The sequence below is a fragment of the Pundamilia nyererei genome, unplaced genomic scaffold (assembly GCF_000239375.1).
Source record: "Pundamilia nyererei isolate P.nyererei 1_Seehausen unplaced genomic scaffold, PunNye1.0 scaffold00274, whole genome shotgun sequence".
NCBI lineage: Eukaryota > Metazoa > Chordata > Actinopteri > Cichliformes > Cichlidae > Pundamilia > Pundamilia nyererei.
In genome coordinates this window covers 74,764-86,885 of record NW_005187675.1, presented here as the reverse complement: position 1 = coordinate 86,885, position 12,122 = coordinate 74,764, and the positions used below count along the sequence as shown (strand labels likewise).

At 38.9% G+C, this 12,122-nt stretch overlaps 1 protein-coding gene across 3 annotated transcripts in view; it reads left to right on the top strand.

Moving 5' to 3' along the window:
• Positions 1–12,122, top strand: part of sntg2 (syntrophin, gamma 2) — a 101,227-nt gene that overhangs the window by 43,418 nt on the left and 45,687 nt on the right. For all 3 annotated transcript variants that reach the window (XM_013915229.1, XM_005750431.1, XM_005750430.1), the window contains exon 9: positions 7,007–7,131. In XM_013915229.1, coding sequence (XP_013770683.1) covers positions 7,007–7,131 — 125 coding nt within the window. The remainder of the gene's footprint in view (positions 1–7,006; positions 7,132–12,122) is intronic.

Genomic DNA, 12,122 nt, shown 5'->3' with positions numbered 1-12,122 from the left:
GTTTGTCCATTATATCCACTAGCTTTCTGCTGCACGTGTCCCAAACCCTCAACCTTCCCTAACTATGTCTTTGACTTGAGCCGACTCCCTCATGTACTAATTTCTAATCTTGTTCTCCAAAATGAATTGGAGAAAAAAAAGCAATCGAGGGGGCCTACAGAAGTTATAGAAAGATGCATCAATTTCAGAGCAATGCTATTGTGGAAAAAAGTGTTCGTAGCGTGGGCACAAAAACGGTCTAACCCAACCCACCACTGTGCTATTAATTTTACATTCCACATCATGGTTCTGTCCAATGTCATGGCCAAGCTAAGAGTGTGTATTTTATTTTCCTTTATTATGACAACCTTGATGCTTGATGACATCCATCAACGAAAGAGCAGTCTTAGACCTTTCGATAGTAAGAAAAAGGTATGAGCACCGTCACCATATGTTGTTTCAAAAGGGGACAATTTTCCAACAAAATTGATATTTTGTCACATAAACATTCCAAAGCACTAACAGGAAATGCTTTTGAGTTCCCCAGTTGTGAGAGAGGACTTTTATCTAGACTCACATTTTTCATTAACACTCAACAATCACACAGGGAGAAATGGTGGCGAGAGTTAGAGACTGCAATTTCTTCACTGACAGCACACCCAATAAACCCGAATCCTGTGCAGCCACCAGGGGCACGGTGGGGTGAGGAGCATGCTGCTCCTATTTTCTTGTCAGAAAAGACATTGCCTTTATTTGAGTTCATATTGCTCTTTACTCTTACATTAAATGGCTGCATTCTGCTGAATTCACTGTCAAAACTCAGCCTGGAAATGTGGGAAAAGTTAAAATCGTGAAGCCAAGTTGAGGGAAAGTTGGTACACAAACAAATTCCTTACAGAGGAATTGCAATAACACATGGCAATGATGAACACCAGCTCATTCTCCTTGTGGAACGATGTCACGTACGAGTCCATTATTTGTTTTAACAACAAAAACTTACCTTTTAATTTTTTTTAAAAAACTACATAATTTGGCTTCAGCTGAAACTGATTTACAAGACTTTTTTTCAGTGCCTTGCTTCCAGCATTGTGCAGCAGTGCTGAGTCACTGATGCACATAATAATAATACCTTAAGCTACATTTTCTAGGATTGCTCTGTTTTATGGTTGGTGGTTCAGCCAATTCTCCATCAGTCCATCAGACTGAGTAAAATCAGCTCTTAGATTATTTTGAGACTAATTTTACTTGCTTTATGGAATCCCACTCATTGTTTCTTTATTTATATATTACCCCTCAGCCGGCCAGCATGGACAACCAGTTTTGTCAGTTAATTGGATAACTTGAATGAGGTGATGTAGGATTATCAAATTGAGACTTTGAGGGGTAGCACTGGTGGCCACCAGTATTTTATTAAATGATCTCTTAAGCAATAGTTCTCCAGGATTTCTGAAGAACTGTCTTTGGTCATTGACTGCTTTTACACACATTTATAGTCCAGTCCTTGTACCTTACAATTTCCAGAGCAATGTGGTTTGTTAAGCAACTTACCACTGAACTATTAATCATTCAAGCTGAAAAAAGCCACCCAACTCAGGGGACAAATCAGTAGTTTGTCTCTGAATGATGGAGAACTTGGCAAAAAACCACCTTTAAATTTTATCTTCAGGCGCTGAGTTATTACCGACCTGTCAGTAAAACACAGTTTGTTACCACTTCTTTAATTCAATCTATGAAAAATGCTAAAGATAATGGTCTGAAAGGCATAAATTATTATTTCTGCACCAACAAGGTCAATCCCAAAAAGCTATTGGCCAAAAACTTGGCATTTCTAAGGATCACGTGTGTCCTTGAGGACCTGAAGAAGTTTGTCCAGTAGATCTGCAGGAGTAGTAATATTTTGTGCTCATTAAAAATGTATTGTGCCATTCAATGTAGTTTTTAAGTCTGAGAAACTCACAAAAACCCATGTATCAAATATGATATGCTTGGCTTTAAAAGGTTAAGCCTGAAAGAATACAGAGGAAAGGCTGAGGTATCGCAGTTTACACAAGAACTGAAGTGAAAATCAGTGGCAAAAAGGATTTTTTAGGGACTGGTGAATCTGAGTTTTAAATTTATTCATTCAAATAGTCAGAGAGTTACAACAGATGGTGTCTACAAACATCTGTAAAACACAGTGGACACTGTCATCATTTTTAGCTACATGTCAGGTAGTGATTTTGGGGCTCTCGTCAAAATTGATGGACTTATGAACACAGAAAAATACAGTCTGAATATAGTTGGTCATACCAAATAATGCCATTCATCCTCATTAGAATTGCACAATTAGTGTTCTAAATTGCCCATAAGTGTTAGCATCTATGTGTTAGCGCTGCGATGGGCTGGTGAGCTCTCCAGGGTGTACCCCGCCTCTCATCCTATGGCAGCTGGGATATGTTGCAGAATAAGCCTAGAGAGCTACCAAAAAAATCATTACCAGTAAAACCTACTGGTTGGAAAAAGCCACACACAGGGAGAACATGCAAACTCCACACAGAAAGCACCCTTCTCCTTCCTCTTTTTTTAATTCATTGTTTTAGTAGAAGTATGGTTTAGACAGTCAAGACTCCTTCAGGATAATTTGCTGATTTTTGCGCCCTACATTGCTGTACATAAAATATTTTTCTGTACTAAAATGCTGATAATATATTTTAAGCTGAAAGGAGAGAGCTGTGCCTATATATATTTTAGTAATGTCCTCTTAAATTTACTGAGCTTTGTCCTCACTAGCCTTTCCAATAATTATTCTCAGTTCATGACACTTCTCAAATATCAGTATCCGTGATGGAATGACTGACTGTGGCTTTAGGTTCTGTTCTAGCTCCACAGAAGAGGCAGGTGCTTTGTCAGTGTAATCCATTCTGACAGTCTGATAGTTTTCCATTTCCTACCACCTCATCTACTCTCTGCAGAGCTCCACTTGAGAGTTAAGTAACATGTTGTTCGGGGTTGACATAATTGGAGCAGAGGATGATAATTTCTTTGGAAATGTTGCTATTACTGGTGGCGAGCTGACAGGGGTCTGCATGCGACATGTTGCAGTTCAGCAATGATGTGTCTCAATGTGCAAAGGTGGGCATTTTTTCCTCTGCCGTTCACTCTCGACTGCAGTCCACCTAGCGGCTATTTAAATGCTCCATCTTCAGCCATTTCAAAGTCAGAGGAAGGCAGGTAGGCGATTTGGTTTCTCGCATTGTGAACACAAGCCTTCCTCTACTGTGCATGCAATGATAAAGTGGGACTACATCAGATTATTTTTTGGAGTTTTGGGATTTTGTGCTGACAGATAATCTTTGGCTTCAGGAACGATTCACTGTTTGATGTTCACTCTGCTTCACTCAGTTGATCCTCAAGCTTGTAACTCATTAGATAATGAAGAACAGATGGATTACACATTAAGTATAGTGTGATTTGCATTTAAATGTGGCATACTTCCAACTGTCAAAGCTTTTGTCAACATATTTTGCTGCAGGACTATTTAGAATAAATGACTGTTGGTGCAGCAGATCAGTCAGAAGCTCCATTAGAACTTGAAATTCTGAAACAATTTGAGGCATTTTAATTATGTTACAGTCTGGTGGTTTTTTTGCTGCAAAAGCACGATTCTTACTTGGATACCAATAGTAATGATAGACCAAAATTAAAAACAGTAGGAAACATTTGCTTCAGCAATTTTGTCATAAGTGTTTGCATAAGATTAATATTCCTAAATTGTTACAAAATCTAGACTATACTTCAGACAACCCCAGAAGAACTGTTGAAAAGATGGCTTGAAACTGCACTGATCAGTATAGCCAATGAGTTCTTCAATGATCTAACGTCACACTGCACTGTGAATGGTGACATTGTTACCAAAAATTGAGACAAAGAACACAAAGAATTGTGTACGTTAATACTGATGTACCACAGGGATCTCTACTAGATCTCCATGCCAACAGCACACAAACAGTCTTCTCTTCTATTCCTCCTGACTCCTCCCATCTTATTGGCGAGTTGCTTGTCAGAATTTGTAACACTGCCCACATTTAAAAATAAAGATCATATGTTTTATTTGACATAGTCACTATATATCAATGGTTCTATATTCATGACAGGAATTGGTGTTCAGTTGCTAGATTCCTTGCAAGCTTTTGTATGGACAAACTCCCACAAACATTGTTAGTTTCTTCCTCCAGTTAAGGGTTGTTTGGCTTTTTCATCTGTATTGATTTTTAACTGTTAATGGGAAATACATTTCCTTAAAACTCCCCAGACTTTATTAAGATTTTAAAATATGAAAGTTGGTGATCTTAAATTGCCCCTAAGTATGAATGCGTGTGCCCTGTGTTAGGCCTGTGACAGACTGGCCTAGGGTGTGGGTCTAGGGTGTACCCTGCCACTCAGCTATACTTAATACATAGACTTGATATCAGCCTCTTGGCTGGGATAGGCTCCAGCCGTTCTGAGAGAAAATGCCTTGTCAGAGGTCTGACGAGATGGGCAAGACTGCTTCAAGCTGAAAGGACATCACTTGTTACAACGCGGGTATGCAGAAGAACTTCTCTAAAGAACCAGAACCTTTAACCTTGAAGCTCGTGGGCTACAGAAGATAACACCAGGCGCCACTGCTGTTAGCTAAGAACAAGAAACGGAGGCTAAAAATTGACATAATTCAACAGCATACTGGAAAAATGTCGTTTGGTCTGATGAGCCTTGATTTCTGTTACAAAATACAGATGGTGGGGTCAGAATTTTGAGTAAACTATATACACAATATGAAAGCATGGATCCATCCTGGCTTGTACGAACAGCTCAGGCTGCTGGTGGTGATGGTGAAACCGCACCACCCAGTAACATAGCTGAGGAGTGCATTTCGTTATAGGTATAATGCTTCAAAGGTATGCGGTATACAGCAATCAGCCATCATAGTTTTTCCTTAAACTTTCGTCATATAGAAAACTTAAGCACAACTATTTTGAATACACATTTCATGCTCGTTCCTCTTCTGAACAGACTAATTCAGAGCGAGCTGCACTGACCATTATGGTAATGCTGAATTGCTCTGGAGTCCATTATAAAGTAATTTGAAGACTCGCCTAATGCCACGTTAAATGCCACCATCAACACGTATCCATAACACACATTTCCTTTTCATATTAACACATTGTATTATTGTTATACACCAGGCATTTTTTAAACAGCAATTTTAGTTTTATTTGCCTAATTTTGCCTATGAATATCTAAATGCACTTCTGTATTTGCCAGAGGCTTGTATCCAGCACTCACCACTTATTAAAAAAATCCATTAAAGAGAGCTGAGAGAGACACGGTCAACATGACTGAAACCTATCAATTTAAATGGCAAGTGTATTTCCCCTGAAATTACTCCCTAACACCTCAACATTTTTATAAGAACTAATTTCATTCTGTCATTAATCAATGTCAACAGGACGTTTTTCTTTGATATGCGACCATTTTCTGCAGATCCACTTGTGTTTTTGAGTATGTGTGAGTGAGGTGACGTTTTTGTAACTTCTCTCTCTTGTAAACGATGCTGCACATTTCCATTAATACAGCTGTAATCAGTATTTATCTGGGCACACTGGGAAGACTAACCGTTTCCCAGGTGAATGCTAATAAGATGATAATAGAAACAGACTTAATCTACTCCAGCTTCTTTTTAGACACCAAAGAATGGCTGTTACCTCATTTATCTAAACTTTGTATGTAGCCTGATTGGTAGAATGTCTGTTTGTCCTGTTTGCTCTGTTCCTAAACGAAACGAAGCTTTAACTCTTCAGATTTTATACCTGGTTTGTTTAGTTTTATCAGACTGTGCCATGTTCCTTTGTTGTCTGGAGTCATGCTCTGCTGCAGACCAATACAATTGGACAAAGATTCTTTTCCAGGAACAGTTTTTGGTTTAGTTACAAACTTTTTTTAAAACCCAACTACAAGGCACTCTTTGTTAGTTTCCTGTAACGCTGTGGTCTCTCTGAATCAAGGTCTGAGTGCACAAAGTTTGTTGCTTTCCTTGTAACTGAAGAGAAACTTTTTTTTAACTTGTCATTTCCTCTCCAGGCACCGAAGAGACCAAACATGAGTATTTATACTCTCACCTGTGTGGCCTGTTAGAAAGTCCAGAATCCAGTCAGCAAGAACTTAACCAAGACTGATTATATCATGTGGTTTAATCGTGCTAAATGCCAAAGAAAAGCAGCAAGTTAAAAATAGTTTGCCGTCTTCCACTTATCTGTTGGGCCTATACAAACACTGTGGAGGGTCCTGTTCTCTTTAAATTGATGCCAACACCTGCTTAGTATTCCACAAAATCATTGACCACAAACACAATTGCTATACTCATAACAAAACAATTTCAAAGTGAATATTTTGAAATAAATGAAAGGTTTTTCTAACTGATTTATTCAGTTTCAGAACTGAAGGGAAGGATTTATGATGCGTGCTGAAGTCAGAACGTGGTTTCATTACAGAAGTGAGAGTGCAATATTTACTCCATTAGCAAAATATGGACATTTTTAGGTTCTGCTGAGTGATTTTTTTAGTTTCAGTACAGTTATTCTAAACGTACTCACTGTGCACGTAGTTTACATGTAGAGTCAATACACAAGTTATTGATTATTTTCATCATGTTAACTGCAACAGGAGGTGATTTCCCTGATTACAGAGGAGATTTCTGTTAATATCTGGGGCACCAGATATACTTGCACCACTTACATTGAATAATTGGGTTTGATTTGGAAAGAAAAACTGTTGCTATTTGTATGCTTTTTAAGAAAACAGCTGGAGTCTGTAACTTCAGTATATCGAAGTTCAGACATGCTTGGCGTAAGCAGACAGTGAGAACTTCAGACAAAAATAGCTGATTAGCCCTGGTTGAGAAGGGAATTCTTTTGCATGTAAATGGTGCTTGTGTATCATCCATCAGTAATCAAAAGAATTTGGTCAACAGAAGCAGAAAGCTCACGCATCGTTCATGTATTCCACGCAGGCTCCATCACCCCCTTCGCCCTCAGCTAATGAACCAAAGTATGAGAAGCGCTGGCTGGATGCCGTCTCCCTGCCCTTGTTGATGGCCAGAGTCTCCAGATACAAAGCTGGCAAAGATAAATTAAGGTAAGGGTAATCCAGCATGATATAATTCACCTCCAAGGCGCACAGTTCACTGAGCGCAGTTGTTGGCTTAGCAAGCACTTTTCATTTAAGCGGGACGATGTTAATGCCAATATCTATGCACAGGCATAAACGGCTTAAAAGGTCACCGCAGCTACGAGGCTGTGGCTCAGAAGGTGCGACTGAGAGGACACTGGTCGAACTTGTAAAGGCTTTTGATTATTATACCCGTCCTTTTTTGTATTGATTTTCTTGTGCAATGTAATTTCACAACAGTTTTTTTTCCCACAGGCTTTTTCAATCAGGCTTTTCAGTCATTTCGAAACTGTAGTACAAAATAAACCTACGAGGCCTGTTGTTTGATATTGTTTCACATTTGACAGTCATAACCTATAGATCCCAAATGGCAGGCTTGTATAAACTGCTGAAATGCATGATTTTTTTCTCCTTTGTGTAGCAACCATTTCTTTCAGTTCTCTTTGTGTTTCTGTGTGTTTTCTGTCATTTGAAGCACTGATTTATTTGGGTTTCTGTTTTTAGAGCCATCTCCTCTCATATATGTAGAATATTTCTGCACTGGGGGAAAATTATCATTAGCATCTTCATGGCGCCGCGGATGGTCGCCCTGGTGCTTCAGTGCGTTACTTTTGTTTTGTTTAAGTGTTATTTATGACACCATGTTTGCACTGAAGCACCGCAGCAATTTCCTAATGTTGTAAACCTGCTCAACATTTGGCAATAAACCCCATTCTGATTCTGATTCTGATTCACAGTAATTAGGAAGTTGAATCATGTTGAATTTTCAAGTATCTACCATAAATCCATTGTTAATATGAGAGACTTTTTTGGGAGTGTCCCCTATTTGTGTAAAGTGATGGGTGCAATTTGCATTTGCTGCTGCTCATCGCAGTCCCAGTCACGAGGACAGCAATCTAAGCAGAGATGCCAAACCTCCACCTCTCCAAGCCACCTACTCCAGCTATTCTTGTGGGACACCGAGATATTATTATGCCATCCGAGTGACACAATCTCTGGTGTGTCCTGTGTCCGCCCGGGGGCCTCCCCTCAGCAGGACATGTCTGAAGCACCTTACATAGAGGCATCCGGAAAGCATTCTGGTCAGATGCCCGAACCATCTTAACTGGATCCTTTCAGCATGCAGAAGTATCCCCTCGTCTGAGCCCCTCCTCTAGCATAGAGCTCAACACTCTGTGTCTAAAGAAAAGCCCAGACAGTCTTCGGACCAAGATCCTTTTTTCCTCTGCTTGTATCCATGATATAATTTTTTTCGGTCACTACCCACAGCGTGTGGCTGTAGATGATGGAACATGGATGCACCGGTAAATCAGCAGCTTCGGTTTAATGCCGAATTCTCTTAACATTCAGGCCGGTACAACATCTGCATCGCTGCACCAATCCATCTGTCAGTCTCCCCCTCCCTCAGTCCCTCACTCATGAACAAGATACTTGAACTCGTCCACTTGGGGCAGAAACTTGGTCCCAGCCCAGGATGCATTTACCACCTTTTACTGCCTGAAAATCATGACCATAGATTTGGAGGTGCTAATTTGCATTTCACTCAAATGCAAACCTCCCCATTGCAAACTGGAGGTCATCATCCATGTAAGGTAATTAACTAGCTTTAGCCACAGCAAAGTCTGGATATTTACATGCATCATATGCAGATATCCATATTATTTGTAGCCTGTAAGCAACAAATAATGTGAAACTGCCCTTACACAATTCTATTTCAAATCAATATAGCATCTATATCAACTTATCAAGCAATATATCAATTAGTATATTAGTGTAACATAGTGTCAAATCACAAATAAAATATTCACAGCCCTTTTTTGTGTTAGGTAAAAACAGCAGAGTCTATAAGTTTGAACAAGACAGTTGTCTATTTAAAGAATAAAATAACTGTCTGTTAAAGTGATTATTAGAGATATTGATAAGAAAGTTAGTCTGGTACCACGAGTTTAGGTGCTTGAGCTTGTGCTCTAAACAACTATTAGTTACCTTTTTCATGAACAGGAAGCTTAATAAAACCTCTAATTTCTTCCATTTAAATGGCTTTTCTTTCAAATTGGAAATTATTTACCTTAGTCCATTTTCCTTATCATTTCCTCCACTTGTGCTGAGCACTAGTCCCCACAGGGTGTGTCAAACTGCAGAATTCAGAAATTGCAGGTACTTAACAATAAATAAATGATGGGACTCTGCTCTGCTCAGTTAATTAAAAATATTTATTAAACTTGTTTATGGGACTCCACATTGGTTATCATGTCGTTTCAAGCCTTAGGCAGCAGCGAGTGATAAGAAAATTATATAAAAGTGCTACACTGTGGTTTTTCCCTCCCTCATGTTCTCCCGTGTTACAGGAAGTGGTCGGAACATAGTTTAACAAAACTTTAGCTGGGCTGATTCTCACATAATTTAAAAAGAAAAAAAAAATCCTGCACTGGAAAACAAAAGCATGCTAAAGTAGTAACGGAAGCACTCGAAATGGACAACCGTATATTGAAAAGTATTGAAAAGCTTGAATTAAGTGTTTAGCATCTTTCCTAAATTACTTATTGAACATTGATCTAAATAGTCTCTAATGTCCTGTCAAGTTACTAATTTAGTGATTTCAAACATCTTTGTTTTTTTTTTTACTCATCCTAACAGATATACTCAAGGTCGTCTCCATTAGCACCAAAAAGGTTCATATTTAAATGTGTAAACCTTATTTTATTACAGAAGTGAAATAATTTAGATGACTAACTACTGTGAGTCTAAACTGCAGCACATAATTAATTCTAACCAAATAAGATGTCATCCATGATCTATGTAGTAACGCTTATCTAATCCATCCTTTTATATTGTAAGTCAGTATGAAGCTCTAGAAAAGGTGCCGCTCCTCCTCGTGTTAGAGCCACACCAGCTATCATGCCGAGTACCCACAGACCTGTGGGGGCATTGTTAGGATCCGGAGTTGCTGCTGTTGGTCAAGTCCGAGTTCAGCAACACTAAAAAAAATTAGGTCACCTGACTCCTGACTGAAGATCAGCAGTTTTTTTGCTTGCTGATGGCATAGATTCATGGCAGATTTCATCATCAGGCTCCAACTGTGACATTCAGGGAGACAAGTTTGTTTTTTGTACACATGCCCACCACAGTCCAAACTGTAACCTCAGTGGCAATCTTTAGGATGTGCTGCTGAAGACTTTACTCAGTGGTTCAACTCTCCAATCATTATCAATACTTAAAAACTACTCGGCAAAAAAAAAACTCAAACTGAAATAAATCTGACATTGGAGAGGCGAGTCAAGGAGGCCATTTATGTAAAAAGGAACAAGCCTCTCTAAGAGTACATCTTTCAGTGCAGTGATTGCAGCCATTTCCCAATTGTTTGTACTCATGGACATTGATTAATGGTCATGGCAGTTTGCATATCAACAACGATGAAATCTCAATGCTCATTGTTATGCAGCGGCGCTGGTTTGGATTGTTATGCATGTGTATTGTTTATAAGGCTGGGGAAACCTGCAGTCAGCTGGGACTGTATAAGTCACTTAGATGAGTGAGGAAATATTTCCCCCCACTGAAAATGCTGCATCCAGATAAGCAGAATCAACTTTCTGGGATTGCATAAGCTTATTATAAACAATGCTACGGTGAATGCTCGCCTTTAGCTAAAGGCGGTCCACCAAAGTAGTCTTGTGTATGACTTCTTTTTTTTTGGCCGGGCACTGTATATTGAGATCAATGCATTACAGTATTAAAGGAGACAGATGTTCAAAAAAAAAAAAAATCAATTCATCCATCTGCCCTGGTGGGAAGTCTCTGGGCTCCCTGTGAATGACCAAGCTCTTTTTCCTAAGGTGAGTTTAAACACTCCAGAGAAAGTTCATTTGTGGTATACACCAGAAATGGAGAATTATTGTGTCAAAGACATAACAAATATTATAATGAATTCATTTAAAGGAATGAGGACTCTTTCATATTTACACTGTAAATGTTGCATCTAAGATTTGGCGAATCAGTTTGATGCTGTGGCTTCAAAGTCTGTAAAAATCTTAAGGATGAAAGACAATTTGACATTTCAAAGTAAAAAATATTTTTGTAACTCTAAGATATCCTTATTAAATATATTCTTTATTGAAGTATCGCTTGATCAGTCCAAAGTACAGAATCTGCGGCACAGTTCGCAGCAGGAGGCGATGCGTCTGGAATTGCCCTTTACTCCTAAATTTTATATTTGGATGAAGCAACAGTCCTGCAATACTAAATCTGTCAAATGCTTAGTCCAATCAGCAGTCCAATGATTGGTAAGTAGGACCAAAGAAATGTATTGAGGAGATCTGGAGCTTGGTGACATTGAATGTAATAACCTGATGCTGAATCTGAAATACCAGAGTCCAGTCAATAGGGAACCCTGCAGGCAGTGAGCAGGTCAATATCAGAGTTTGCTCTGAAAAAAAAAAGTGGGTCTGTTAGAAAGCACAAATATAGATCGGATCAGTGTGGATGCGAGGGCCACAGCCATGCTTATATTATCCACCTCACATCTGACCTTCTTATTCATTTACCCACATTTACAACAATAAACATGCATATTGCTGTTTTTTATGTTAATCATTTGTTCCTATCAGTAATTATCATGGCCATGGAATAAAACACATTCAACAGCAGAGAGCTGACGGGGGTTTGATTTGAGTTAGTTTAGCTTTGTGCTTAGTTGCGTTTGCATTTTATTTACACTGTTTGTTTTATTGGGGTTAGTATGCGAGGTCTCTCAGGTCATTTTGACTGGATAGTTTGTGCCTCGTTGCCAAACTCCAGTCGATGATAAATAATAAAAGACTGACTACCAGTCTGGATCAGGATGTTAAAGTCAGCAAGTTTTCACTGGCCTGGTGACCCATTATACAGGGAGTGCAGAATTATTAGGCAAGTTGTATTTTTGAGGAATAATGTTATTATTGAACAACAACCATGTTCTCAAT